We start from the raw sequence: 26145 nt of genomic DNA on the forward strand, positions 1-26145 counted from the left end.
TTGACCAAAAGAACGTGGTAAAAGTAGTGTTCTGTGAGTTCTTGAGCTCAGGCTTTGATGCCATTGCCTCTGCCTTCTTGGTACTCTGAGACCACTATGCCCTAAGACCAAGATATAAAAGACCACATGGAGAGGGCCAGCTGTTCCACCCAGCCCCCAGCCAATCTGCCAGCTGAATGCAGAGTGCCCACATGAGACTAGAAAAAGAACCAAGCCACAAAACTGAGAAATGATAAACATTTTTTAAGTCACTAGGTTTTGGGATGTTGTTAAGCAGTCATAGGTAATCGATGATGAATTATCTACCCTTTCACAGCACAACCATAAGTGGGGTTTTTTTATAGCTGAGGAAACATACCTAGGTTAAATAATCTACCAAGGTCACACCATTTTTCTTTTTTTTTTTTTCAGTAGATTCCATGCCCAGCACAGAGCCCAAGTCAATGTAGGGCTTAAATTCATGACTCTGACATCAAGACCTGAGCTGACATGAAGAGTCAGTGGCTCAACTCAAGAGTTGGTTGCTCAACTCAGAAGCCCAACCCACTTAGCCCCCACCTAGGCTCCCCAAGTATCTTAAGAACTAGAAGCAGGTATTAGAAGGCCAGCTCTGTCTCCTTCATTGTCATCCTGCCAGCATGAACCTGATCAGTTCTTTCTGCCAAAGACAGAGGCACTTCTTAGAGCTCTGGCTATAAGATAAACTCTGTTATCTTTTTTATAATGTACATAGGTAATGTGTCCTGATTTGACATATCTGCCAGCCTTGTCCATGATAGGGAAACGCACTGCCGGCTATCATTAAGGCCTGCACTTTGCAAATGCACCCCATTCTGTCTTCAGAAACTCAAGTTAACACTAACATATCCCACATAAAATAATTCAACGACATCTCTGCAACTACATTAATTCATCTACATTTTAGCCATCAACAATTATACAAATCCTGAAAACCTGTAATGGGGTCATATAGCACATATTTAAAAATATCAGTTAGAGAAACCTTATGATTTAGTAATTTCTTAACTGTCTTTTATATACTCCAAGTAGTAAACCATATGACCACCCACTCCACCAAATGCCACCCCCCAAAAAAACCTATCTTCAATTGTGAAGGTGATATTTTTGAAAAAAGAATTTACCATGAGTCCATTTTGTCTCTCACCAAAAATAATGTACCTGAACTTTAAACAAAATTCACATTTTATTTAGGTTGAAATAAACTATACAAAATTGATTTTCTTCACCAAAAATAACAGCAATATTTTCTGTATTATTCCTAGATAACCACAAAAGACTTATTTTTGTAGGTTTTCCAGGTTTTGTTTATAAATCAAGACGAGGCAGTAGATATAGTCATGGAAAAAGACAGAGGAAAACAGACAAATCAGTTGTCAGTATCCATGGCCTCTGATCCTGTCTTGACCATGAACAGAGGTGTTCAACATACACCTGCTAAAAAGCTTACAAAGACATAGATGTTCAACATATACTTGCTAAACAGCTCATGAGGATGTAGGCTCAACAAAGGAATGTAAACAGCAACAACCCAATGTGGAACAATGGCAGGTTCTCTCATTCAAACTTTAAGTATAACTTGTTCCTTTAAGTTCATTTGATAAAGACAAAATCTACACAGAAATCTTTGCTTGGCAAGCTCACTTTTATCTCTGTCTGGTAACTCCCTTAACTCTATTATAGATTTTTAACATACTAAAACCCCTACTATTCAAAGGTCACTCGTGAGCTTCATTGTAACATTTTACAAAATGTACTCCTTCTTCCGACACCTCTTCAAAATCTATTTTCTCCTAAGAACTGATAGTTCAAATACCCGACAATTGGATCCAGTGATAATAAATGTTATGTCTAAAATGAATTAACTAAAACAATTCCCAAGTGCTATTAGCAGAGATCCCGTAGAAGTGTAATGTGGCACTTTCAATGCTATCTTCTGGAAGAACAGTTATGTCTCCAAAGCACAGGAGTTCAATCAGGGGCCATTTTAAATAGGCAGATTATCAATGGCTAATGTACTTAATGAGAGGTCAATAAGTCAAGATATTCAGTGATTAAGTGGCCTACATACACCTGACAGTTTTTCTTTCTGTAAGATGTTTCAAATTTCTTACAGAGTTTTCCAAATATCAAACATAAGAGAAAGCCTACTTTTAAAGTCTCTTAGGTATTTTCAATGGTTTCTGAGTTATCTGTAGGAAGCTCTGACTTAGTTGTATAGAGTTTGATATATGTGTCTACCATTAAATCCAGATCATGTTTTATATCAAAATTTATGTTAAGCAAAGCCAAGTTACTTGACCTTTGGTCTGTCAAAGTGTTCCTCAGGTATGCTTTGAGACGCTTTCGCCCATTTTCATAGCGTTCATTCTCAACCTTCATCACAGGAAGAATACATAGGACTTTGAGCAATGCATAAACATTAGGAAAAAACTTGATGTCTGGTAGATGTAGGGCTTCATAAATGGTGGATGGAAGCTCTATATCTTTCCCTCTGTGTTTCCACTTGATTCTCCAGCAATGCAGCTCAGCTGAGAGTGTGTCAGGATTGGGCAGGTCACTTCTGTACATGTCAGCATGGTGCTCCTCCGATGTATTAAATTTGAGCTGTCCCATGACAGAGGGTACAAGAGATAAGCATTTAAGAGCTTTGAGGTGCTGTTCTGAGAATATATCTTTCAGTTCCTGAATGATGTGTTCCACTGTTGGAACACTTAGAGTTTCTTTATAGTAACTTTCAGAGGTGAGCTGAGATTCCAGGTTACCTTGCTGCGCTCTGCGGAATTTGCCAGGGAGTTTCATCTGAATATCTAGTTTAGTTGCCAAATTTGTGGCTTCTTCGAACCAAAATTCATGATAAACTTCAATATTTTCCATCACTTCATTTAGAGAATGCAGCACTGCAGTCAAGCTACTGGCTGCAAAGAAGACATCAGAGGTTTGCCCCTGGAGATTTTTCCCAAAGGCTCTTGTAAAAGATAGAACATTCTTAAGAACAACAATGGTAACAATGAAATCAAAATCTGTTACTGCACTACAGAGTACAAAAGCTCGACCAGCTATATAGTTATTCCATCTAATATTTGTATCACTATTTATACCATCTAAACATAGAACAAGTGCTTGTAGGAGATCCACTAAAATTTCAAAAGCATCATGCCTGCCTGTCCACTGAGAATGGCAGATTTCCTTCAGTTCTTTACCCTTTTCCTCATTATTCTGAAAGAGGACAGAAATTACATTGTCAAGCTCCAAAAGCAGTTGTGGAGATCGATGGAAGAACGAACAAACTTCCTCAATTGTTCCTAATGCAACAGATACTCCCACAACAGGCACTGATTTTGCCAACCACATGTTTAAGGCACAGGAAGAACAAAGTGTGTAGACAGCTTGCGGATATTTCTCTAAAAGTCTAGAAGCAACAATTTTCATTTTGGAAGAAAATCCACTAGATACAATGTAAGCCTGACCACGACAATATTCCATATTTAACCCCCACTTCTCAGTTATTGTAGTGTGAAATTTCACAGCCAAAATTTCCGCATCGGCTTCGTAAGGCAAGAAGCCCAAAAATTCCTCTCTCAGGTTATGAGATTCATCAACAAACCTCACCAACACAGGCAAGTGTTCTTCCCCTGCTATGTCCACTACATCATCAGTGATGATGGAAAAGAAGTGAGAGTCTCTCACTTCCCTGAGGGTTTCCTCCCGGATGCAGCTCTCACAGATTTCTAGCATCTGTTTCTGTTGTGTTTTTGAGCAGAACAATGTGTTAACTGCTGTTGTCTCAAAACGCTTTCTTAGAACCTCTTCACCAGAATTTATCCGGCACTCCAGCAGTGCTTGAAAGTTATCAGGAGTAAAGAGACCCTCTGGGATTTCATCAGTTTCATGCCCATCCAGAGGTATGTTTTGTTTTCCCATAAGAATCAAAATTTCAAATAAAGATTTTAGGTATTCTTTGTTTTCTTTCTCTTCGAGAGTCAAAGGTAAAATGTCTTCATCCTGTTCTTCACCCCCTTCTTCTGCACTGGGGTTCTGAGCATTGCTGTTGTTTATTTCTTTATGTTTGGGTTCCTGTTCAGAAGTTTCATCAACTAGAAAACAGAGAACTGATTTTATAAACAGGCTCATGAAGAAACATACAAACAAAAAATTGTATTTTTGATTGGTTAAATATTTAAAATTCACAAACTCATCCATTCAACATTCACAAGACACATACTGGATCACAGACTTGGATATAGAGGTTAAAATAAGACATATTCTAGTGGAGGAGACAAAGACTGTATACAGATATATTTTAGTCCTACACGTAAATGCTGTTAATAAAGAAATGATAAGCTTAACAAGGCATGTCACATAAAACATATACAAAGCAGTAACAGTCTGAGCTCTTAGAAAGAAGAAAAGAGAACTAATATTTATTGAGGCACGGTGTTGGCAATTTATATGGATCACATTTCTCCCTCTACAGGCAGGTGCTATCAACCCCATTTGACAAATTGAGGAAAGTAAATAATTGCCCAAGGTCACAGATGTAGTTAGAAGGATGAAGGTAAAATTCAAATCCAAGCCTGTCTGACTCTAAGGCCCATGCTGATGCAGTTTCTGTGAAATTAAGCTACAGTTTTATATGGGAGAGAAGAGTTACACAAGCCAAAAAAACATAAAGTATATTTGGGCAATTTTTAGGGCAACATTGACTACTAGAATTATCAGCCTAATCTCTTTGTATTTGGATAGGAAAACCGAGGCATTGAGGTTAGTGCCCTGCCCACTGTCATACACACAATCCTGGACCCTGCCTGTGGTCCCTTCTAGGTTCATTTTCTAAACATCATGGGATATTAGAAGTTCCAATAACAAAGTGAGTATAACTGCCCAAATCAGGCACTCTGCTTCAAACCACTCTACTTCTGCACAAAATACTCTTGCCTCCTTTGCCCAACTCCAGGTCTCCTCATATAACAGAGGGGGAAAATAATAGTACTTACTCTAGGACTACTGTGAGAATTAAGTCAATTAAGTAAAGCACTTAGAATACTTAGTACAACACAGTTATGTTAATGATAGTAATAATAATAGCAACACAGTAGTAGTAGGAGACAAAGAAGGAGAAATAACAGTAACCACTGACAAGAACAAAAATGACTTCTAGTCCTCATTCTCAGGTGACAGAAGTCAGACATCAGTACCTACAGAAAGACTTCTGGCTCCTACCCTCTATTGGGCTAAGTGTTCCCATAACATGTATTCCTTAAAAAGGTATCTAGAGGGATCCCTGGGTGGCGCAGCGGTTTGGCGCCTGCCTTTGGCCCAGGGCGCGATCCTGGAGACCCAGGATCGAATCCCACATCAGGCTCCCGGTGCATGGAGCCTGCTTCTCCCTCTGCCTATGTGCCTATGTCTCTGCCTCTCTCTCTCTCTCTCTCTCTCTCTCTCTCTCTCTCTCTCTCTGTGACTATCATAAATAAATAAAAAAATAAAAAAAAATTTAAAAAAAAAAGGTATCTAGAACTTAATATGCACCGCACATTGGGTGGACAAAAATTCTGCTCTTGTCGTTACTGTGGACTCCCTTTCTCTACATTAGGACACTCTGTGTGCCACACTGAGAACACAGCCCTAGTGGGGAGAAGCTAAGTATATGGCACAATAGCACTCAATCAAGAAACTAAACTAACACTTCAGTCTCAGACAATTCTAGACCATGAGACAATGCCTACTACACTCTTACATCATTCTCACGGTAGGTTTTGGATATAAAACTTATTTATTTGTTCTTACCAGGTCAAGGCCTTTTTAAAAGGCATTCAGAAGTTGAGTCATTAACACTATCACTTACTTTTTTTCTGTTTCAGTGTCCGGATTTCATCTTCACTCTAAATGATAAGAAAAAAAAAAAAAAACACCTTTAAGAAAACAACTCTAATTCATCACTATAGATTCATAAGTAAAAAGCATATCTTGATTCAAATTTAATTCAAGAGCACAAATTCCTTCTAAAGAAAACATTCTTTAAACAGAGATGACAGAAAAGCCAGAACTACAATTTACCTAATAACTCCAAGCTCATGATAAAATACTAGAGGGGAAGGAATATATTGTTTAACTTACTTTATACCTAAATCATCATTTTGGGTTATAAGTGTTTGCTGGCTAATAAAAGGCACGGAAGTATAAGATGGGCATTCCAAGGGGTCACAAATCATGTCCTTCTCAATCCAATACTGGGGCACGCCATGTAGGGGAGAGTTGTTGGATCCCAGAACCTAACACAAGAGCTATGAGAAATCCCTGGGAAGCAGAGAGTAACACAGAGCCAGTATGGAAGAGAAATGGATGCACACAGCAGCAGAGTGCCAAGTGGTACATACCTACAGGGGTCCTACAGTCCTACAGGACTGAGGAAGAACTTTCCAGTTGTGTCCTTTTATCTCCCTCTGACCCCTCACAATGCTTAAATCACAACCCACCCCATTACTATTCTGGGGCAGAGAAGCAGCAAAACCAGTGACAGCTGGAGTTAGCAGGGTATCTGGTAGGCAATATGGGAACAAGATACTGCTGACAAGAAATGTCAGTAGGCTAGCCAATCTGGAACATTCCCTCCTAATCATGTGAGCTGCAATAGCAAGGATAGTGGACCTGCAAGAGTATGTCTGTAGTAAGGCATGTGAGTTGGGGCAGAATACAGGGAAACGAGAGCGACAGAGTGGTAAGTGGCCCAGCGCCTCACCCCTACTACATATTATTAAGAACGCTGATGTGGAAGACTGTTGTGGAGTGTCAGCACTCATCTAAGAGAAATACCAGAAAAACAAACAGAGGGAAAGAAATGCATGAAGAAATAAAAACTGTGGATTTCTCAGAACTTAAAGATATGAGAGATGTGAGTCCAGATAATTAAACCATTTAGACATACTTAACACAAATGTCAAGTATAGAGAAAAAAAATAAAGACTTTGAGGGGAAAAAAGCAGATCATCTCAAAAAAAGAACAAGAATTGGGCTGGCATCAGACTTCAATAGCAGTAACAGATGCAAAAAGTAGAAAAGAATCAGTATCACATAGACTATATATATCCTCTATGTATCACTTAAAATAAGACTCCAAATAAAAACAATATATATTTTTTAAGATTATATTTATTTATTCATGAGAGACCCAGAGAGAGAGAGAGAGGTAGAGACACAGGCAGAGGGAGAAGCAGGCTCCATGCAGGGAGCCCGATGTGGGACTCGATCCCAGGACTCCAGGCTCACACCAAGCCAAAAGCAGCCACTTAACTGGTAAGCCACCCAGGCGTCCCTACAATATGGTTTTTAAAAATAGGGGATCCCTGGGTGGCGCAGCGGTTTGGCGCCTGCCTTTGGCCCAGGGCGCGATCCTGGAGACCCGGGATCGAATCCCACATCGGGCTTCCGGTGCATGGAGCCTGCTTCTCCCTCTGCCTGTGTCTCTGCCTCTCTCTCTCTCTGTGACTATCATAAATAAATAAATAAAATTAAAAAAAAATAAAAATAAACTAATACCTGGAAACTAAAAACAAAAATAATCCTATGTTAAAGAACTAGGGGAATTATAAAACACTCCTGGCTAATCAGTGAAAGCTCTCTATGATTGTGGGATACAGCTAAAACACACTGAGCCTTGAATACACATAAATATGAGCTGAACATTCAAGAAGCCAGAAAAAGAGCAAAAAGTAAATCTCCTACATCAAAAAGAAACCAATACAATAGCCCACAAGTGCAGCAATCACTGATAAAAGTAACTACTATTTGTTTCCAAACACTATTAAAACCTTAGTTTCAGAAAAAAAAAAACCAAGCATTCCAAAATCCTACATGCAGTTCATAAACTCTTGAAAATAAATACAACTTAAGAAGAGAAAAACAATAAATAAATCAAAATGGCAATCAAAACATTCCCTCATCTACCCCAAGCCTTCTGATGGCTTTATGGTTTAACTTTCAAGAGCAGATAGTATATACCTTATACAAGTATTTATTTTTAGAAAAATTGAGAGGACAAAAAGGAAAGTTATCCAACTAATTTTATAATAGAATCTTGGTATCATAACTGGATAAGAGGAGTACACAAAAAGAAAATTACAGGACAACACTTAAAATTATAATGCAAAATCTTAAATATTAACCAACTAAATCAAAGAGAGATACTGCAATCAATTAGGGTTCATCACAGGAACGCAAAGATGATTCAACAGCAGAAAATCCATCAATGTTATTCACTACCTTAAAAAAGAAGTCAACTTCTCTACTCAATAGATGCAGTGAAAGCTTCTAAGTTCAGTAAGTCGTGATAAAAATTCTGAACATTAGGACTAAAAGAGAATGATAGAAATCTCTTTAACTTGATAAAACTATCTAACAATATCAACAAATGTCACACTTAATGCAACAAGGCAAATGAAGCAGCTGTGACATTCCTGGGACTGTTCAACACGTTAGGGGATTGACTAAACAGTAACACAGGCAACAGGAAAATTTTAAATTATGAGAAGTGGAAGAAGAGGCAAATCTGGAGGATGATACAGTCAACTACATAGAAAACTTGGTGAACTATTAGGATGAATGAAAAGGGGACTTCAAAATTGCCAGAAACAACCTCAACCAGAATACATAATCTATACCGACAATAACCATAGTGAATTTAGGAAGTAATTTAAGGAAGATGTACATATTGTCCTCATTTATTTATCTGTTCATTCATGAGAGATACAGAGGGAGAGGCAGAGGGATAGATAGCCTCCATGCAGGGAGCCCACTGTGGAACTCATCCCGGGGCCCCAAGATCACACCCTGAGCTGAAGGCAGACACTCAACCACTGAGCCACCCAGGCATCCCCATATTATCTTTTAAAGAACTGCAGCAAAAATTCTGAAGTTTTTTCAGATTTTTGATTTTGTACACTCCTAAAAGTATTTTTATTTTATTTTAAAGATTTTATCTGAGACAGAGTCAGCAGGAGCAGGGAGAGGAACAAAGGGAGAGGGAGGAGCAGACTCCCCACTGAGCAGTGATTCCCAGGACCCTCCAGTCATGACCTACTGTAGGCAGACACTTAACCCACTGAAACACCCAGGTGCCTCTAAAAGTATTTTAATCATGTTTTCAAAGAATGAATATTCAGTTTTGTCAATGACTGTTATTACCTGATAGCTGTTTTCTTGTTTATGGATAGAACTAATTAATATTGCAAAAATGGTAATTCAAAGCATTCACGATGAAAATCCCCATACAATTTCTATAACTTGACAAAAGAATTCTCAAATTCCTCTGAAAGAATAAGGTCCACATATAGCTAAGACAACTTTGAAAAAGAACAGTTATTAAATCACTATATTTGAAAGTAATCTTACTTATTATAAAGCTATGGTAATAAAGACATACAAACTATAAATGGATCAAAGATCTAAATATGAAAGGTAAATATAGTAACAGAAAAGATGAGAAAATTAGATAAATGTTGTCTTAAGAAAGCACACAGTAGATAGACTGAAATGACAAATATTAAATACATTAGCATGGATACCAAAAGGAGGAGAGGAAATGGGAATGGGAATAGTGGGAAGGGGAAGAAAAATAAGGGTCTTGATGGTGGCAACGATGACAGAATGTCACAGACTAAGGAGTCTCAGTAATTTAATGTTGTTCACCTAACATCAACAAAATACAGGTAGGTTTCAATCATTCATTACAACTAAAGAGTATCAAAGGAATATAAAAACATGCATAAATGATGTCATATACAGAGATTTAAAAGCTTTTTCTAACCCTGCCAGTACTTAATAGTGATAGAACCGTTACCTTTAGGTAAAAGTATCCACATCTTAACTTTTATACTTTCCCTTTCTCTATCCCTTTGTGCTGAATTCTGGAAATATCCCTCAGCTCCACTTTCCTTACTACAAAAGAAAAGGTAGTGTTTTTTGTTATTTTTTTTTTCCTCCCCAGGAAAGGAATGTACTAGTGGTTTCATGCTGACAGCACACTTTGGCCCAAGTCAATGAGTATCAATAGGCTAAATCTGAGAAAGATTTTCTGATTTAAGCACTAAACTAATCATCTTACATCCATGCTACTTCAATAACCACAGCATTCACCTCCCGTGTTACCTTTGAAATAGAGAGTAACTTGGGTTCAATTTTAACATTAGTGCCTCTATATTTGATTTCATAGTATTATAGGAGGTGGGAAAGCCAAAAGCACATTGACGTACCAATTCTTTTATTCGTTTTCTGTGTCTACTATGTGGATTGTTCAAATGACTGGTAAGATCAAATATTGTTGGTATTGCATTATCACGAAGAACTGTCCTATAAGGACTCTGAAAAAGAAAAATGTGTTAATTCAGAGACAGTCTGCAAAAATATATTACACATAAAGAAAATGCTATGTTAATGACTTCCCTGTACTCCTTCAACTCTAGCTCTAAAGTGTAGACACTTAAAGAATGATGATGTCAGTCTAGATAAGCTTATTATTTCTTTTTTTTGTTGTTGCATTTTTGCCCTTCTGGTAATCTTACTATTTTAAATTAAGGAATGGAATTGATGGTAGGCACAGAAAACTAAATGTATTTGCATTTTGCATATATACTTCTAATTCATCCTCCCAGCAACTCCATCTGTTCTGCCCTTCCATGAGCCACCAAATCTACAGCAGGCACAAAAGTTTATCAATCTATCTTTATGTGTTCTTAATAATTCTTTTCTTCTTTACCTGCTGTTCACTCTACTTTCACTACTATTACTAAGAAGCATCAAGGTACAGTGAAATAATATTGGACTGGGTGGGACACAGGAGACCTAGGAACTAGTCCAAACTCTACCAGTTACTCACTAGGAGATCCTGGCCGAATACTTTCCCTTTTTGGACCTCAGTTTCCTCTTCTGAATAAAATTCAAGTATTGAACTAGACCAGTATTTCCCAAAATGAAATTATTCACATGCTAATGATAATGCTTGCGTACCATCACCCGCACTTTTACATAATCTACTCATTTTTAAGTTAGCATTAAACTATAAAATGATTTTGATGAGCTACTTATATTTTTAACACATACTGTAAAACTCCCAAGATAAAAATTGATTCCCGTGCCACTTGAATCCATTTATATCATGATATGCATAATCGGACTTTTGCAAACATCGAACTAGGTATTTCTAAATTTCTAATTCTAATGTTTTTATCACTGAAGGATGACCATTCTCAATTCTAATTCCTGTTAACCTAATCCAACCTGGCCAGAAGCTGGATGCATACTTAGATGTTGACAGTCTTCAACAGCCAACCCAGAGGTCAGATAGGGACAAGAGGTTTATTAACAGGAAGAGCAACAGATGAATAACTGCATACATTCCCCCCAGCTAGTGCAAAGAAACAGTGCCCTTAATTTCTTCACATGTCTGCATTGACAAAGACAAAACATTCTTTTTAAAAAGCTTTCTCTGGGGATCCCTGGGTGGCGCAGCGGTTTGGCGCCTGCCTTTGGCCCAGGGCGCGATCCTGGAGACCCGGGATCGAATCCCACATCGGGCTCCCGGTGCATGGAGCCTGCTTCTCCCTCTGCCTGTGTCTCTGCCTCTCTCTCTCTCTATGACTATCATAAATAAAAAAAAAAAAAAAAAAAAAAAAAGCTTTCTCTGAAGCAGTGATTGTTTCAAAGCTGACTATTAAAGCATGCTCATATGCCAAACAAAAATAACAACTCCTATGTTTTTTCACCCAGGAAAGGAAGGTTAGGATGATATGAAGAAACATATATAACTAAAGGGAACACACTATCGCGGGTTTTATCTAAAGAGTTGCTAAACACATTTCGGAAGTACTTCTATTCAGATTCAATATTTTCTAGTTCAACCCCACACCTCACAGAAAACACAAAGAAGAAAACAACTTTTTTTAAAAAAAAAAATCTATTTCTTAATGACACTCAGCTTCCAGTGCTGAGTCTGGAAGTCCAAGCATCCTGAGTCTACTAGGAAGTTTGAATCGGAGATTGATTAGGCACACAACCACTGAAGGGAGCAAAAACTATACTATACTCCAAATATCTCATCTTCCCCATTTAGCAAATGTCGCAACATACACAGTCAACTCTTGATATCTTACCAATTATTCAACAAGGAGAGGAGGGATAAAATGTTCCTAATGAATTTCTTAAATTCAAATCAAATTACTTTGCTATATAAAAAGCAAAGCTATCACAAGCCAAAAGATAGAACATGAATTAAAACATGTTGCTTTTCATAAATATTTACTTATAAGTTTATATGCCAAAAAGAACTATATTCAGTTTATGTGCATCGTTTTAACTCAGTATCAAGATTTAATCTTTAACTGCTGAACTAAAGTTTGAGCATAAAGCAGTGATGTTACTCTACCATCAAAGATTCTATTAGGCTTTGGTTGAACTAACTATGAATGTCTACTGATGAGACCTTCAACACCAAACTAATGAAGCCAAAACTCTCAAACATTTGGATATAGATATCATATAAGCCAGCAATAGCAGTAAAAAAAAATTTACTACTACATGAAGAAGTTCTACACGTGTAGAAAGAACATTTTCTCGTATTTGTGTTAATTTATTCAAGACTGAAGAATCGTGGAGATTTAAAAAAACAGCTCTTCTTTCTGTCCTATGCTCTGACTAAACATGAATATGAGTAAACTATAATTTTATATTTCTCACATTAATCTTATTGGAATTATCTATTTAAGAGACTATATCTATTACTAAAATTAAAATGTATATGGCTTGTATTTTAAAATAATAATTTGGGATATTTTTACTTAATGTCAAGAACATAAAAGTAGTTTGCCTTTTAAATACAAGAAATCCCTTATTTTGGTTGATCATTATTACCCTCTTACACAGCAAGGCAAAAATATCCCTCAAATATTTGTGATTAAACTGTTGAACCGGAATTGGCTCACCTCCCAATGACTTCACAAGTATCTGCTTCAATTAATTTTGAGAAATAAAATAACCCAATCATTCTTTAGTTTTCTGATGCCTCTGCAAAATGTATCTGAAAAAAATATCAAAATACATTGCTGCATAACAATATATAGTGTATCTTCAAATCAAGTTTATGTCTATCCCAATATCTGAGATGATACATCAGTTATACCTAAACAAGAATATATTATTGAACAAAACTGTCTTCCTAGTTTCTAAAGTGTTTCAGATCTGCTTTTTTTCAATCAAATCTGCCTTATTTGTGTCTCCTATAAGTCACAGCAATAACAGAATCACAGAGGGTTAAAAATGTTAGATCTCAGGAATTATCTTGTTTAATATCCTTATTAGTATCTGGGGCCCAGAAGGGGAAAGTGACTTGGCCAAACTCACATAGTTGACAGCAGTAAGGCTAGAGATCCAGGTTTTGAAATGAAATTGCAAATTATTGATGGAAAAATTTTTTCATATTAATTATATGATTTGCTTCTTGTTGTAACTTGCACATAAAAATTAAGGGTTGATTCTAACAGTACATATGAAAACATAAAAACAAAAAGCTCCATTTCTCAATGAAGATTTCACTTATAAAAAAAGCTCTGGAGAAGCTGCTCCAAGTAAAAACAAACTCTACCTTAAACACTTTAATAATCATCCAAAATTCTCTGAAGGCTGAATAAGAAATGTAAAAATGGCAACCCCTAGTGAGTAGGAATGGGGCATCAGAAACGGGGGTTAAAAAAAAAAATCCCAGGTTTTGAAGAACAAAATAGATACTATTCAGTTCCAAATTCGTCTTCATCTTTAAAAAGAAGTGGTGGAAAAAAAAAAAGTGGTGGGGTGCAAGGATACATTCAAACATTAATAAAGTTTTACAATTTCCAAACAGATACTGAGAGAGAAAACAAAGAATCGAAGCTCTTCTATTACTTACAGTTCTACAGATCATAGAGGTCTCAAAGTGTTTGGCACATAATCGATAATGTTTATTTAGTTGATCAGGTGTTTTATCTTCTAAATCTGCTCTCCTACAATTCTCCACCCATTTCTGGCATCTATAAATAAATCAAAATGCAATTATGAAATATGAGCTCAACATTTATATTTCAGCATTCAGCTATAAGACAAATATATATTCCAGGCAATGGATTCCTGCTCCCTTCTCCTTGCAGAATATAATTTGGAGAAGCTGACTGATAACAAAATGAGAGCTAGAAAATCATTCAGTACATTCAATTATAGACAAGATTAAGAAGTAACTTGCTCAGAGTCATGTACAAAATCAGCAGTAAAACTAGAATTTAAACCTGAGTCTTTCAATTCCCAGGACATCTTAGCACCAAAAAAGGACTCAATTATCAGTAGTTCAAGCAAAAAGTTGCAGAACCATGAGACCTACAGCCTAACATTCCCTTCAGGATTTCAACTTAAACAAGGATATAAAACAAGTCATTGCAAAAAAAAATCAGTAAAAAGATGTTCTATAAATCATTAGAGCTTCCTTTAAAAAAAAAAAAAGATTTTATTTATTCATGAGAGAGACAGAGAGAAAGAGGCAGAGACACAGGCAAAGGGAGAAACAGGCTCCATGTTTTGGAGCCCGATGTGGAACTCAATCCAGGGACCTCAGGATCACACCCTGGGCCAAAGGCAGGCACTAAACCACTGAGCCACCCAGGGATCCCTCATTAGTTTCCTATAGGAGCATGATGCTTGTGTTCATCTGCCTTTATTATGAACATGATTTATTATCTACAATATGTACAGACTAGATTGCAAGCTCCATGGCTGCAGGAATTGTACCTATACAACGTAGTAACAGAAGGTGTAGAAGATAGTGAATAAAACAAAGTCCATGCCCTCTTGGTGTTTACATATCTGCAGAAAAACAATAATGACAACGAGGATAATGTGTACTAAACACTTAGTATGAATCAGACACCATTCTAAGTCCTTTCCAACAGGGGTACATTATTCACCTTATGCAGATAAAGAAATGAAGGTACAGAAATGTTAATTTGCTACAGTTTACAACTATATCTTTCCTTCATTCCTCAAAGTTCTAGGAATAAAAATTGTCACAAGTCACAAATTTGAAGACATCCACTTTATAATCACATCATAGTATATTATGTCTCAATATTACAGTTTACTCTTCCACACACATATACTCTGATACTTAATTCTCTCCACTCTCAATACGTAAAAGCATGGTGAAATGATTATCTAACTGAAATTAAAACCACACCTAAATTGTACAGCATTTCATTCAACCAAGAAGTATTACTGCACAGTAATGATATCAAATGTCCATATTTTAATGTTTTCATACAGTTGTGCAATATGATTTCATAAGCATTTCATGTTTCAACATCCAAATATTTGGTACAGAAACTGTCTGTCTCACTATAAAATAACTGGCCACACTGCTACAGCTAAGTTTGGCTTTTAATTCTTAGATCTCTGAACACCTTCCATACAGAATACTACTGTCTGTGTTATGTGTTATGTCTAAACTAAGTGGAGAGAGCTTTCTGATACCACAAGCATTCAGATTCAATCAAGAATAGATTGGGCAGGGGCACCTGGATGGCTCAATCTGTTAAGCATCTGCCCTCAGCTAACGTCATGATCCCAGGGTCCTGGGTTCCAGCTCTCCATTGGGCTCCAGGGTAGGTGGGGAGCCTGCTTCTCCTTCTGCTTCTCCCCCTGCTCATGCTCTCAAGCTCACTCTTGCACTTGCTCACTCACTCTCAAATAAAGCCCAAATAACTACACATCTATGTCTTCAAATCAAATACCTAGAAGTAAATCTAGTATCTAGTAAATCTAGATGTGCAAAACCCTCTAACTGAAAAACATTTTAAATAACTTAAATAAATGGAGAGATATACAAGTTCATGAATTGGTATACCAAATTCTAAATATATCAATTCTCCTCAAATTGATTTACTCATTCAATCAAAATCCCAAAAAGTTCGTGTGTGTGTGTGTGTGTGTGTGTGTGTGTGAGTGAGAGAGAGAGAGAGAGAGAGAGAGAGAGAGAGAGAAATGACAAGATAATTCAAAAACTTTTTATACAGAAATTCAAAAGGCCAAGAATAGTCTATATAATCTTGGGGCAAAAAAAGTTGGAAGACTTACACTATCAAATATTAAGACTTATAAAGTTTAGTAAGACAGTGTGGTATTGGCACAAGATAAAATAATGAAACAAAATGGAGAGCGGAGGATACTTAAGACAAAGGTAGCACTGTGCAGCAGTGAGGACAAAAGTTTTTTTCAATAAATATTGCTAAGTCAATTTGATGGCCATATGAAAAAAAATTAATCTTGACTCCTACTTTCACACCATATGCACAAAAATAAATACCAAGTGCACTAGAGATCTATGGAAAGTAAAATAATAAGCTTCTAAAAATAACACAGGAGACTAACTCCATTATGTTGGCATAGACAAAGATATTTTAAAGAAGGCAACAGAAAGCCCAAACTCTAAAGCAAAAGATGAATTAATTTCACTACTTTGAAGTTTGTAACTTTTCTCCATTAAAAGTAGCCATCGAAGAGTGAAATAGCAACCTACAAAATGGAAGAATGTATCTGCAATACATATATCCAACAATAGACTCATATCCTAAAAACATGTTTTGGATACGTATTGGCTATGTCTCATTAGCAAATAAATCAGACAATCCAGTATAAAAATGGGCCTCAGATGTGATCAAGCAACTTACAATAAAAAGGTTATCCAGATGGACAATACACATGAAAAAAGGTTCATGAAAAAAAAAGGGCTCAATCTCATTAGTCATCAGGGAAGTACTAATTAAAACCATAACAAAATATTACTACATACCTTCAAGAATGATTACAACGTAAAAGAGAGAATACCAAATGTTGATGAGAAAGTGGCACTCTTGGGAATGGGAATGAATGAACTAGCTAGCTCTCACAAACATAATGCTGAGTAAAATGAGCCAGGAGTACATCTATGGTGCCTTTTATATGAAGAGAATGCTTTTAAGTGCATACATAATTATCTCTCGAACTGACCACTGTCTCCCCTTTCCTAGCTCTCCCTGTCATTGTTCTGTGCCCTATACCCCAGACTCTGTATGTAACCTTTCCTCTTAGCAGAATGAAATGACTCTCTGAATCCTTCTAACTTCCAAACTGGTCTTGGCCCTTCCCTACAAGCCCCTTTTCCATGCTGAGGAGTAAATGTTTTAAAAAGCTAATTTCAGAATGTTTTGCCCACTTACGGTCCTTTGGTAGCTTCTCACAACTCTTAGAATAAAGAAATAATTCCTCGCCTGTCATAAGATCCTGAACAATTTGGACCTTGTCTACCCTTCGATCTTCATATCAAACCACCCTTCTAGTCCCTTTGCCCCTTTACATGCCATACTTCAGTTTCATGAAGTCACTGCAATCACTTCTATCTTCTATGCTGTTTATTCAGCCTAGTATCCTCTTTTTTTCTCACTTCCTTTGCTAAGGAAAGCCTATGCAAAGATCAACCTTCAGATCTTAATTCAAATGTTATTTCTTGAAGGAAACTTCCTGATTCAGATGTGTATACATATGTATATGAATATGTATACATGCACACACAGGAAGGATTCCCCTTCCTCTCTGTATATGGTCTCTCAACATCCTTTATTTATCCTACTATATTATTACCATCAGTATAAACACGCCTAAAATCTCCTAACTAAAAAATTCTATTAACCTGGATTCTCTGCATAGCAAAACTAGCTATTTTTCACATTATCTCTATTTTCTTTTGTGTATTTTTTTAATTGGAGTTCGATTTGCCAACATATAACACCCAGTGCTCATCCCATCAAGTGCCCCCCTCAGTGCCTGTCACCCAGTCACCCCATCCCCTCATCCACCTCCCCTTCCACTACCCCTTGTTCGTTTCCCAGAGTTAGGAGTCTCTCATGTTCTGTCATCCTCTCTGATATTTCCCACTCATTTTCTCTCCTTTCCCCTTTAATCCCTTTCACTATTTTTCATACAATGTTGGTCCTTCTCCGATTGACTTATTTCACTCGGCATAATACCCTACAGTTCTATCCACTGTCCACTTCTATCCAACTGTCTCCATTTTCTTATCTCACATTCTTTCATCAATTCCAAGGAGGCTTCTGCTTTATCTCTTTTCCACTGAAACTGCTCAAGATTATGAATGACTTCCATCTGACCAAATCCAATGGTCACTTTCTATCCTCATCTTAATCACCCTTTCAGTACTACATTGTTTTTTATTTTTCCCTTTGATGGTTTCCTACTTGCAGCATTTCCAAAAACATATTTCAAGGAATAGTGGTCAAGTGTTCCATTAAAATGAAATAAAGTTTCATGGTCAAAAAGTTTGGGTAATACCACATATTTTACCCTATTCTTGGGGTTTAGGTATTTCTGTGGGACTTTGACCACATTAGCTAATTGTCATCTGAAAGCACAGACTATCACAAAACCTATTGTGAAGATTAAATGAAATAATGTAAGTAAGATATGCAGAACAGTGCCTGGCATATAGAATATGAAGTACTCTCTAAGAAATATTATTGCAACTCACAGCATTGGCTACAGGATTAAATGAGATATGAAAGCACTTTAAGATCATATTTTATAGAGGTGATTCTCAAACTTCACACTCTCTTTACACTCTTATTGAGGACCCAAAGAGCTTTAGTTTAACAGTATTTATCCTTATAGCAATTAAAACCAAGTACATTTAAAAAATGTTTATTAATTCATTAAAAATCACAATCCCATTATATGTTAACATAGATAATATTTTAATGAAAATTTATGCATTTTCCAAAATAAGAAACATTTAGTGAAAAGAATGGAACTGTTTTCTACCTCTGCAAATCTTTTTAATGTCTAACTTAAAGAGAAGATTGCTAGATTCTCATACCTGCTTTTGTATTTAATCTGTTGCCATATGTGGCTTTGGTTAAAGTATATAAAGAAAATCTGGCTTTAAGCTGCTATGCAGTTTAAAAAGGTAATTACAATATTTCTCTCTTACCCAAATTACTATGGATATTCTTCTTTAATACTACACCAAAACTCCACAAGTGTTGGTTACTTAAAGATGAATTGCGACGTGGAATTTGAAACCAGACCAATAAGCTTTTTCACTCTATTACATTGAAATTCATTGGTGTATCTTACACTCGGAATAGAGCTTTTATTTGTGCATGTGTTTGTAAAATTATGAATTGGTCAATTTGGAAAATATTAGTACAGTTATGCAAATGACCATTATGCAATTTAAGAAGTCACATTTATCAATATCACCATCAATCCTATCAGGAAAGTCTTAAGAGAGTTGTCAAGCTCAAAGTGGTGCATATGAGTTTTTCAAAATTCTAATTTTTGCTTGAATGTCAATTTTCCCTTGAAGTAGCAGGCTTTCATTCATTTCTGAGAAAATGTCTACCAAACACTGGCATGTATATAATCAAACTTAGAAAATTTTAGAAAATACACCAGACAACTTAATCAGAGCAATGATGTTACCATGTTATGGAGCCTCTCAGAAACTCCAGTGCACACTCCTGAAAGAATGAATACAAAAAAGCAAAAAATGTCAGTTATCATGAAATAGTTTTTACCTCGTAGACTCCTTAGAAGGGTCACAAGTGCCCCCAAACTCACTTTTACATTTTACAAGGCAGAGTACATTAATTCTCAGTTAACTTTGATTAAACTGCCAAAAGAATCTTAGAACACCTTACTACCTCAGGAATGAGTTCGAACTAATAACCTGAGAAGGAAGAAGAGGGCTTCAATTGTCCAACTTACCCTAATAGGAGCAATTCTTTAGCTCTACTTGTACCTCACTTCATCTGGGGATGAGCTCCACCATGAGCTACCCCCAGGCCTTGATATTAGTCAGACCATCCTGGGGCCATCCAGATTTAGGCAGGTTTTTTTCTTTTCACTTTAATATTAGGTGAACTGATTCGATTATTTTATAGTTGTTTTGTTTTGTTTTGTTTTGTTGTTTTTAAAGGGGGGAAATGGGGATCCCTGGGTGGCGCAGCGGTTTGGCGCCTGCCTTTGGCCCAGGGTGCGATCCTGGAGACCCGTGTCGAATCCCACATCGGGCTACCGGTGCATGGAGCCTGCTTCTCCCTCTGCCTGTGTCTCTGCCTCTCTCTCTCTCTCTCTCTCTCTCTCTGTGACTATCATAAATAAATAAAAATTTAAAAAAAAGGGGGGGGGGAAATGCCTGGGTGGCTCAGCAGTTTTGCACCTGCCTTTGGTCCAGGGTGTGATCCTGGAGTCCTGGGATCGAGTCCTGCATCGGGGTCCCTGCATGGAGCCTGCTTCTCTCTCTGCCTGTGTCTCTGCCTCTCTCTCTCTCTCTGTGTCTCTCATGAATAAATAAATAAATAAAATCTTTGGGCAGCCCGAGTGGCTTAGCGGTTTAGCGCCGCCTTCAGCCCAGGGCGTGATCCTGGATACCCAGGATCAAGTCCCATGCCAGGCTCCCTGCAAGGAACCTGCTTCTCCCTCTTCCTGTGCCCCCCCCTCTGCAAAGAGCCTGCTTCTCCCTCTGCCTCTGCCTGTGCCTCTCTCTCTCTCTCTCTGTGTCTCTCATGAATAAATAAAATCTTTTAAAAAAATAATAGATAAAAGGCACAGCATAGGGAATATGGTCAATTGGTACTGCAAAAGCACTGTACGGTGACAGATGGTAGCTACACTTTTGGTGAGCATAGCATAATGTAAAGACTTACTGAATCACTACATTGCATGCCTGAAACTAATATTCAACATTGTGTGTCAAGTGTACCTCAATTAAAAAAAACCATAAACATTAATTTAAAAAGGTAAATAGCACATTAATGCCACTTTTTCTAAACCAGTAATAGGTAGCATATTTTGAAATTCCACACTGTGCCCTTTATTTTAAATTTTAAATTACTTCAAATAGCTGTTCATAAAAGTGTCCATGCATTTATAACTATAACAAAAAGTGTACTATTTAATAGCATTAAAATATTTATCTTTTAGTTAACAGTAGTTAACTTTTCAAGAATAGATTGGCAATGTCATCTTTTATCAACCTTCCCTACAACTCATTTACAGAAAAAAAATATAATAATCCTAAAAATGCTGTTATTAATTTAATACACACTTCTGAAAACTATTTCTTTTTTTTATTTTATTTTATTTATGATAGGCACACACAGAGAGAGAGAGAGAGAGAGAGAGGCAGAGACACAGGCAGAGGGAGAAGCAGGCTCCATGCACCGAGAGCCCGATGTGGGATTCGATCCCGGGTCTCCAGGATCGCGCCCTGGGCCAAAGGCAGGCGCCAAACCGCTGCGCCACCCAGGGATCCCAAACTACTTCTTTCTTATACTTAACTCTGGGCACAGTAAAGAAGAAACTATAAAATACAGAAGAATTTGAAATCCTTAGTTGGAGAAGATTTGGTTTGGATAAAAAGTTAGGATCCTGAAAATATTATGTTAACTAAAACAAACCAGACATAAAGGACAATTGCATGTTTCCATTTACATGAAGTACACAGAACACACAAATTCATGGAGACTGAAAGTAGGTGGGACAGGGTGGGGGGGAGAGAAGGAGTTACTGCTTAATGGTTACAGTTTTTGCTTGGGGTAATGAAAAAGCTTTAGAAATGGATAGTGGTGATGGCTGTACAACACTGTGAATGTAATTAATGCCAATGAATTACATATTTAAAAATGGTATAATGGCAAATTTTATGTTATATGTTTTACCAAAATGTTTAATGCAATATATACTGAATATACAATAATACTGTATAATGTATATTAAAGTGCACTTAATATACATTCTAAATGGGTGAATTGTATGATATGTGAATTATACCTCAATAAAGATGTTTAAAAGAGTTAAAAAAGAAGTTCATAATTTGGTCTTAAAGTATTCAAAGGACTCTGACATAGAAAATAGAACAGATTTGCTCAATGTGACTGTAGGAACAAAACTAGGACCTCCAAAGCATAATTTATAGGGAGGCATATTTCCACTTAATACAAGGAAGAAACAACAGCCAAAGCTGTCCAAATCTTGAAGTGTCCCTTCACAAAACAGAATAGTCATTAGAGGTGTTTCAGCAAAGGCCCTATCAGGAATGCACAGGGCCCCTAAAGGGTCTGTAAATACCTTGATAGTGGAATGCAAAATTGTGTCTCTGTCTTTTCTCAAGTAACGTCCTTATGTTAGATTCTCAAAGGGGACAGACTGCACTAGATCTAAAAACTCCTTCCAAATTTGAGACTGTACACCCCCATTGGCCATACTCCCCCTCTAAAAAGTGTAATGAAAAGAGCATTCGCTATAGTTTACAACACAAATGACCTGTGGTCCAGAATCAACTAATGTTGTCCTCATTATGCAAGTGAAATATACTCTCAAGACTGCCCTTGGGCTAAAATTTGGGTAAAAAGAAAATTATGCTTAAAGGGTTAAGGCCCAGTCAGATTCAGGTGCTCACCTTCTCTGCTCCCACAGAATCCAACAGCTATTCCTCACTCTTCTGAGCTAGCTCTTCCTCACCTCCCTGAACTTTAAACACCAGGAATGCCTCAGGGCTCAATCACCAGACATACACTGCTTTATTTACCCCAGATCATGACTTTAGATGTCCTCTATAATCCGAGAACATCCATATTTACAAACTAGTCTGAATGTCTCTAAATTCCAATCTCTTTATGGTTTTAGCTCTAAAATATTTAGGTTACTGATCTAAATATGAGCCATTTTGAGTTCATTTCTGGAGTATTCCTGAACATCTATCAAGCCCCTCAAACTTCACATCCCAAACCAAATTTTTAACATGTCTCCACCAAATCTGCTCCTCCCAGTCTTCCATAGCTCAGTAACAAAGGCTCAAGCTAAAAAATCTTGAGTCATTCTTGACTTCCCTTTTTCTTACAACTTACATCTAAACCATTAACAAATCCTGTTGGCTTCACCTTCAAAACATATCTCAAGGGGTGCCTGGGTGGCTCAGCAATTGAGCGTCTGCCTTTGGCTCAGGGTGTGATCCTTGAGTCCCAGGATTGAGTCCCACATCAGGATCCTTGTATGGAGCCTGTTTCTCCCTCTGCTTGTGTCTCTGCCTCTCTCTCTGTCATGAATAAATAAATAAAATCTTTTTTTTAAAAAAAGTATCTCAAATAGAAGTTTACCACCTCCTCCTCTACTAACCTGGATTACTGCAATTGCCTTAAAAAAAAAAAAAGATTTTATTGAGCCAAGGTGGCTCAGCGGTTTAGTGCCGCCTTCAGCCTAGGGCGGAATCCTGGAGACCTGGGATTGAGTCCCACGTCGGGCTCCCTGCATGGAGTCGGCTTCTCCCTCTGCCTGGGTCTCTGCCTCTCTCTCTCTCTCTCTCTCTCTGTGTGTGTGTCTCTCATGAATACATGAATAAAATCTTTTAAAAAATAAATATAGTCAGTCTGCTCTAAACCCTTGTATGACTTTGTGTCTCACTGAGAATAAAGGCCACAGTGCTTCACACGGCCTACAATGTCCTACACAATTTGCCCCTACCATACGAATATACACACGCTTTTCTGGTCTCATTTTTTTCCCCTCTCCCTTCCTTCCTTAAACCAGCTCTACCGTCCATGGACTTCTGGCTGTACCTGTAACACGCATGCCTTGACTTCCCATTTACTGTTTCCACAGACTAGAACACTTTTCTCCTAGACATCTCCATGGTTGGCCCGCTCAACTACTTCTGGTTTTTGCTCAAATTTACCTTAGTGGGGCCTTCTCTGATCACCCAATTTAAAATAGCAATTGTGCCTCCCCTGCTACTCCTTATTCCTCCAGCCTGCAGCATTTGCCTTTCCTCCATAGTATTTACCACATGACATACTGTATATACATATTTGTCTTCCTCCACTAGGATATAAACTTCAGGAGCAGGTACTTTGATTTGTTCATCTGTGCACTAGTGCTTAGAGCAATGCCTAGCGTATAGTAGGCCTCCAATAAATATTTATGAAACTAAAAAAAAATATTTGTGGAATATAGGATGCTATATTACAATCGCCTTCTACATCTGTCTCAACAGACTGTGAGCTCTCTGCAGGCAGCAACACTGTCTCAATTCACGTCTGAATTTCTGACACCTAACACTAGTGTGGGCACAGTCAGTACTGGTTTGAAAAGAACGAATCAACAAGAGACCGAGGAAAATTCTTCAGACTTCCCGCAGTCCCTACTCTGTCACTCTTTAAAAATAAGTCAGAGGGGGATCCCTGGGTGGCGCAGCGGTTTGGCGCCTGCCTTTGGCCCAGGGCGCGATCCTGGAGACCCGGGATCGAATCCCACATCAGGCTCCCGGTGCATGGAGCCTGCTTCTCCCTCTGCCTGTGTCTCTGCCTCTCTCTCTCTCTCTCTCTCTCTCTGACTATCATAAAAAAAAAAAAAAAGTCAGAGCGTGTGGGTTCCCTCTCAAAGAAGAGGGCTCAGCATCAATTCCCACCCCACGCCCCCCACCCCCCGTTAACCAAGTGAGACAATGAATAACGGTCAGAGCCATAATTTGAACCAGGAACATCAGGTCCGCTGTAGCAAGTAACTGTGACTTGACGAGATCAAAGGTGAGCAGACTAAAAAAGCAACCCTGTTGCAGAGGTGGCGGCAAGGAGAGGGAAGGGCCCTGGTGACCCCGATCACAGAATCCAAGTCCCTCTTTTGACAGCTGAGGAAACTGAAGCCTAGAGAGCGGAGCGACCCGCCCGAGGTCACCAGCACCCGACCAGGGGCGAACCCGGCTCACCTCGCCTGCGCGCCGCCCCAGTCGCCCCGTGTTTCGGGTGGTGCCCGCCGCGCCGAGCCCCCGCTGGCGCACGTGCTCCGAGGGCCCCGGGCGGCCCCCGGCCCGCGCGCGGCGCAAGGCCTGTGGCCCACCTCGGGCCGAAGCTGGGGTCGACGACCGCGGCCCGCGGCCCACTCCCCACGCAGCCCCGCGGCCCCGCGGCCCCGCGGCCGGCGGCTGGCAGCGCGCGCCTCGGGGGTGGGCCCGGGGCTGCCGGCTCCGCGCCCGCCGCTTACCTGGCCGGATCCCGCGGGAACCTGAAGAAGGCCAGGTCCGACTGCGTGCTCTTCCTCGTGCAGTTGGGGGCAGCGCAGAAGTTCGGCATCGTCGCCCACCCGCCGGCCGGCCCAGCCCTCCCCTCCCCGCCTCCTCAGGGCAGCCCGCCCGCCCGTCGGGGCCGGGGAGGGGAGCCAGGCCGGCCGGCCGGCTCGGCCAGGCCGGCGCGCCGGGGGGAGGGGCGGCGGGCGAGAAGCCGCGAGGGGCAGGAGGGGCGCCGCGGTCCGAGGCCGGGCTGGGGACGCGGCTCCACAGTGCTGTGAGCGGCCGGGAGGATTTACCGCCGCCGCCGCCGCAGCTGCCGCTGGTGCACCTCCCGCCCGCCCGGGACGCTGCCGCCTCCTTCCCACAATGCACCCTGGCGCCCGGGGGTGCCCTCTCTTCCCTCAGCCTTCCTCCCCCGCCCCTCCTTTCCGCCGACTTCTCCACAGGCGGGCACGCGCAAAGAAGCGCGCCGGCCTGGGTGTGGCGAGGCGGGGGCTGGGCCTGGCGCGGGCTGCCGCAGTGCGCCTGCGCACAGCCTACCCCGCGAGGAGTGGACACTGCGCATGCGGGCGTGTCTCCTGGGACTCCCGAGCGGCCGAGCCCCCGGTACCTTCGGTAGGTTTGGCGTGCGCGGGTTTCCGCAGATCTGGGGAGAGCTTGCGCGGAGTATCACCGGCGCCTCTCTCCTTGCTTGCCTCCGTTGCCACCACTTAGGCCTCTGTTGCAGAAATCGCCATAGACGCTGAAGGGCCGCGGAATCAGGGAAGACCTTGCCGACTTGATTTGCACACTCTCCGCAGACCTGCGTGCACAAGTTGAAGAGACGTGCGGGAGATTTTATTTCCCCCAGCTTTGCAGCTACTCTTTGGCCCCATTAGTTTCTCAGGACGGGTCTCCCCAGCCTCGCCCGGAAGCTGAGGGGCGAAAACTCAGGAAAGCAATTACTCTTCCCTGGTGAGGCTTCTGGAGGAGCATTAATAGCGACATGATTCCGCCTGCGGCCC

General features: G+C 39.5%; 1 protein-coding gene across 3 annotated transcripts; it reads right to left on the reverse strand.

Moving 5' to 3' along the window:
* Positions 1-781: 781 nt before the first annotated feature.
* THAP12 (THAP domain containing 12) lies at positions 782-25819 on the reverse strand. 3 transcript variants are annotated; one of them, XM_055320592.1, is made up of 6 exons: positions 25752-25810; positions 19561-19598; positions 13952-14072; positions 10269-10376; positions 5867-5903; positions 782-4115 (listed from the first exon to the last, which is right to left on the reverse strand). In XM_055320592.1, exons 3-6 carry the CDS (start codon positions 13964-13966, stop codon positions 2182-2184), a joined length of 2094 nt encoding a protein of 697 aa, XP_055176567.1. In that variant the 5' UTR covers positions 13967-14072; positions 19561-19598; positions 25752-25810; the 3' UTR covers positions 782-2181. The 3 variants fall into 3 exon arrangements, with proteins under 3 accessions (XP_055176567.1, XP_055176568.1, XP_055176566.1); XM_055320593.1 differs by lacking the exon at positions 19561-19598 and having other exon boundaries at positions 25752-25819; XM_055320591.1 differs by lacking the exons at positions 19561-19598; positions 25752-25810 and adding an exon at positions 25117-25417.
* Between the last annotated feature and the right edge of the window lie 326 nt (positions 25820-26145).

Source organism: Nyctereutes procyonoides, unplaced genomic scaffold, assembly GCF_905146905.1.
Source record: "Nyctereutes procyonoides isolate TBG_1078 unplaced genomic scaffold, NYPRO_anot_genome, whole genome shotgun sequence".
Taxonomy (NCBI): Eukaryota; Metazoa; Chordata; class Mammalia; order Carnivora; family Canidae; genus Nyctereutes; species Nyctereutes procyonoides.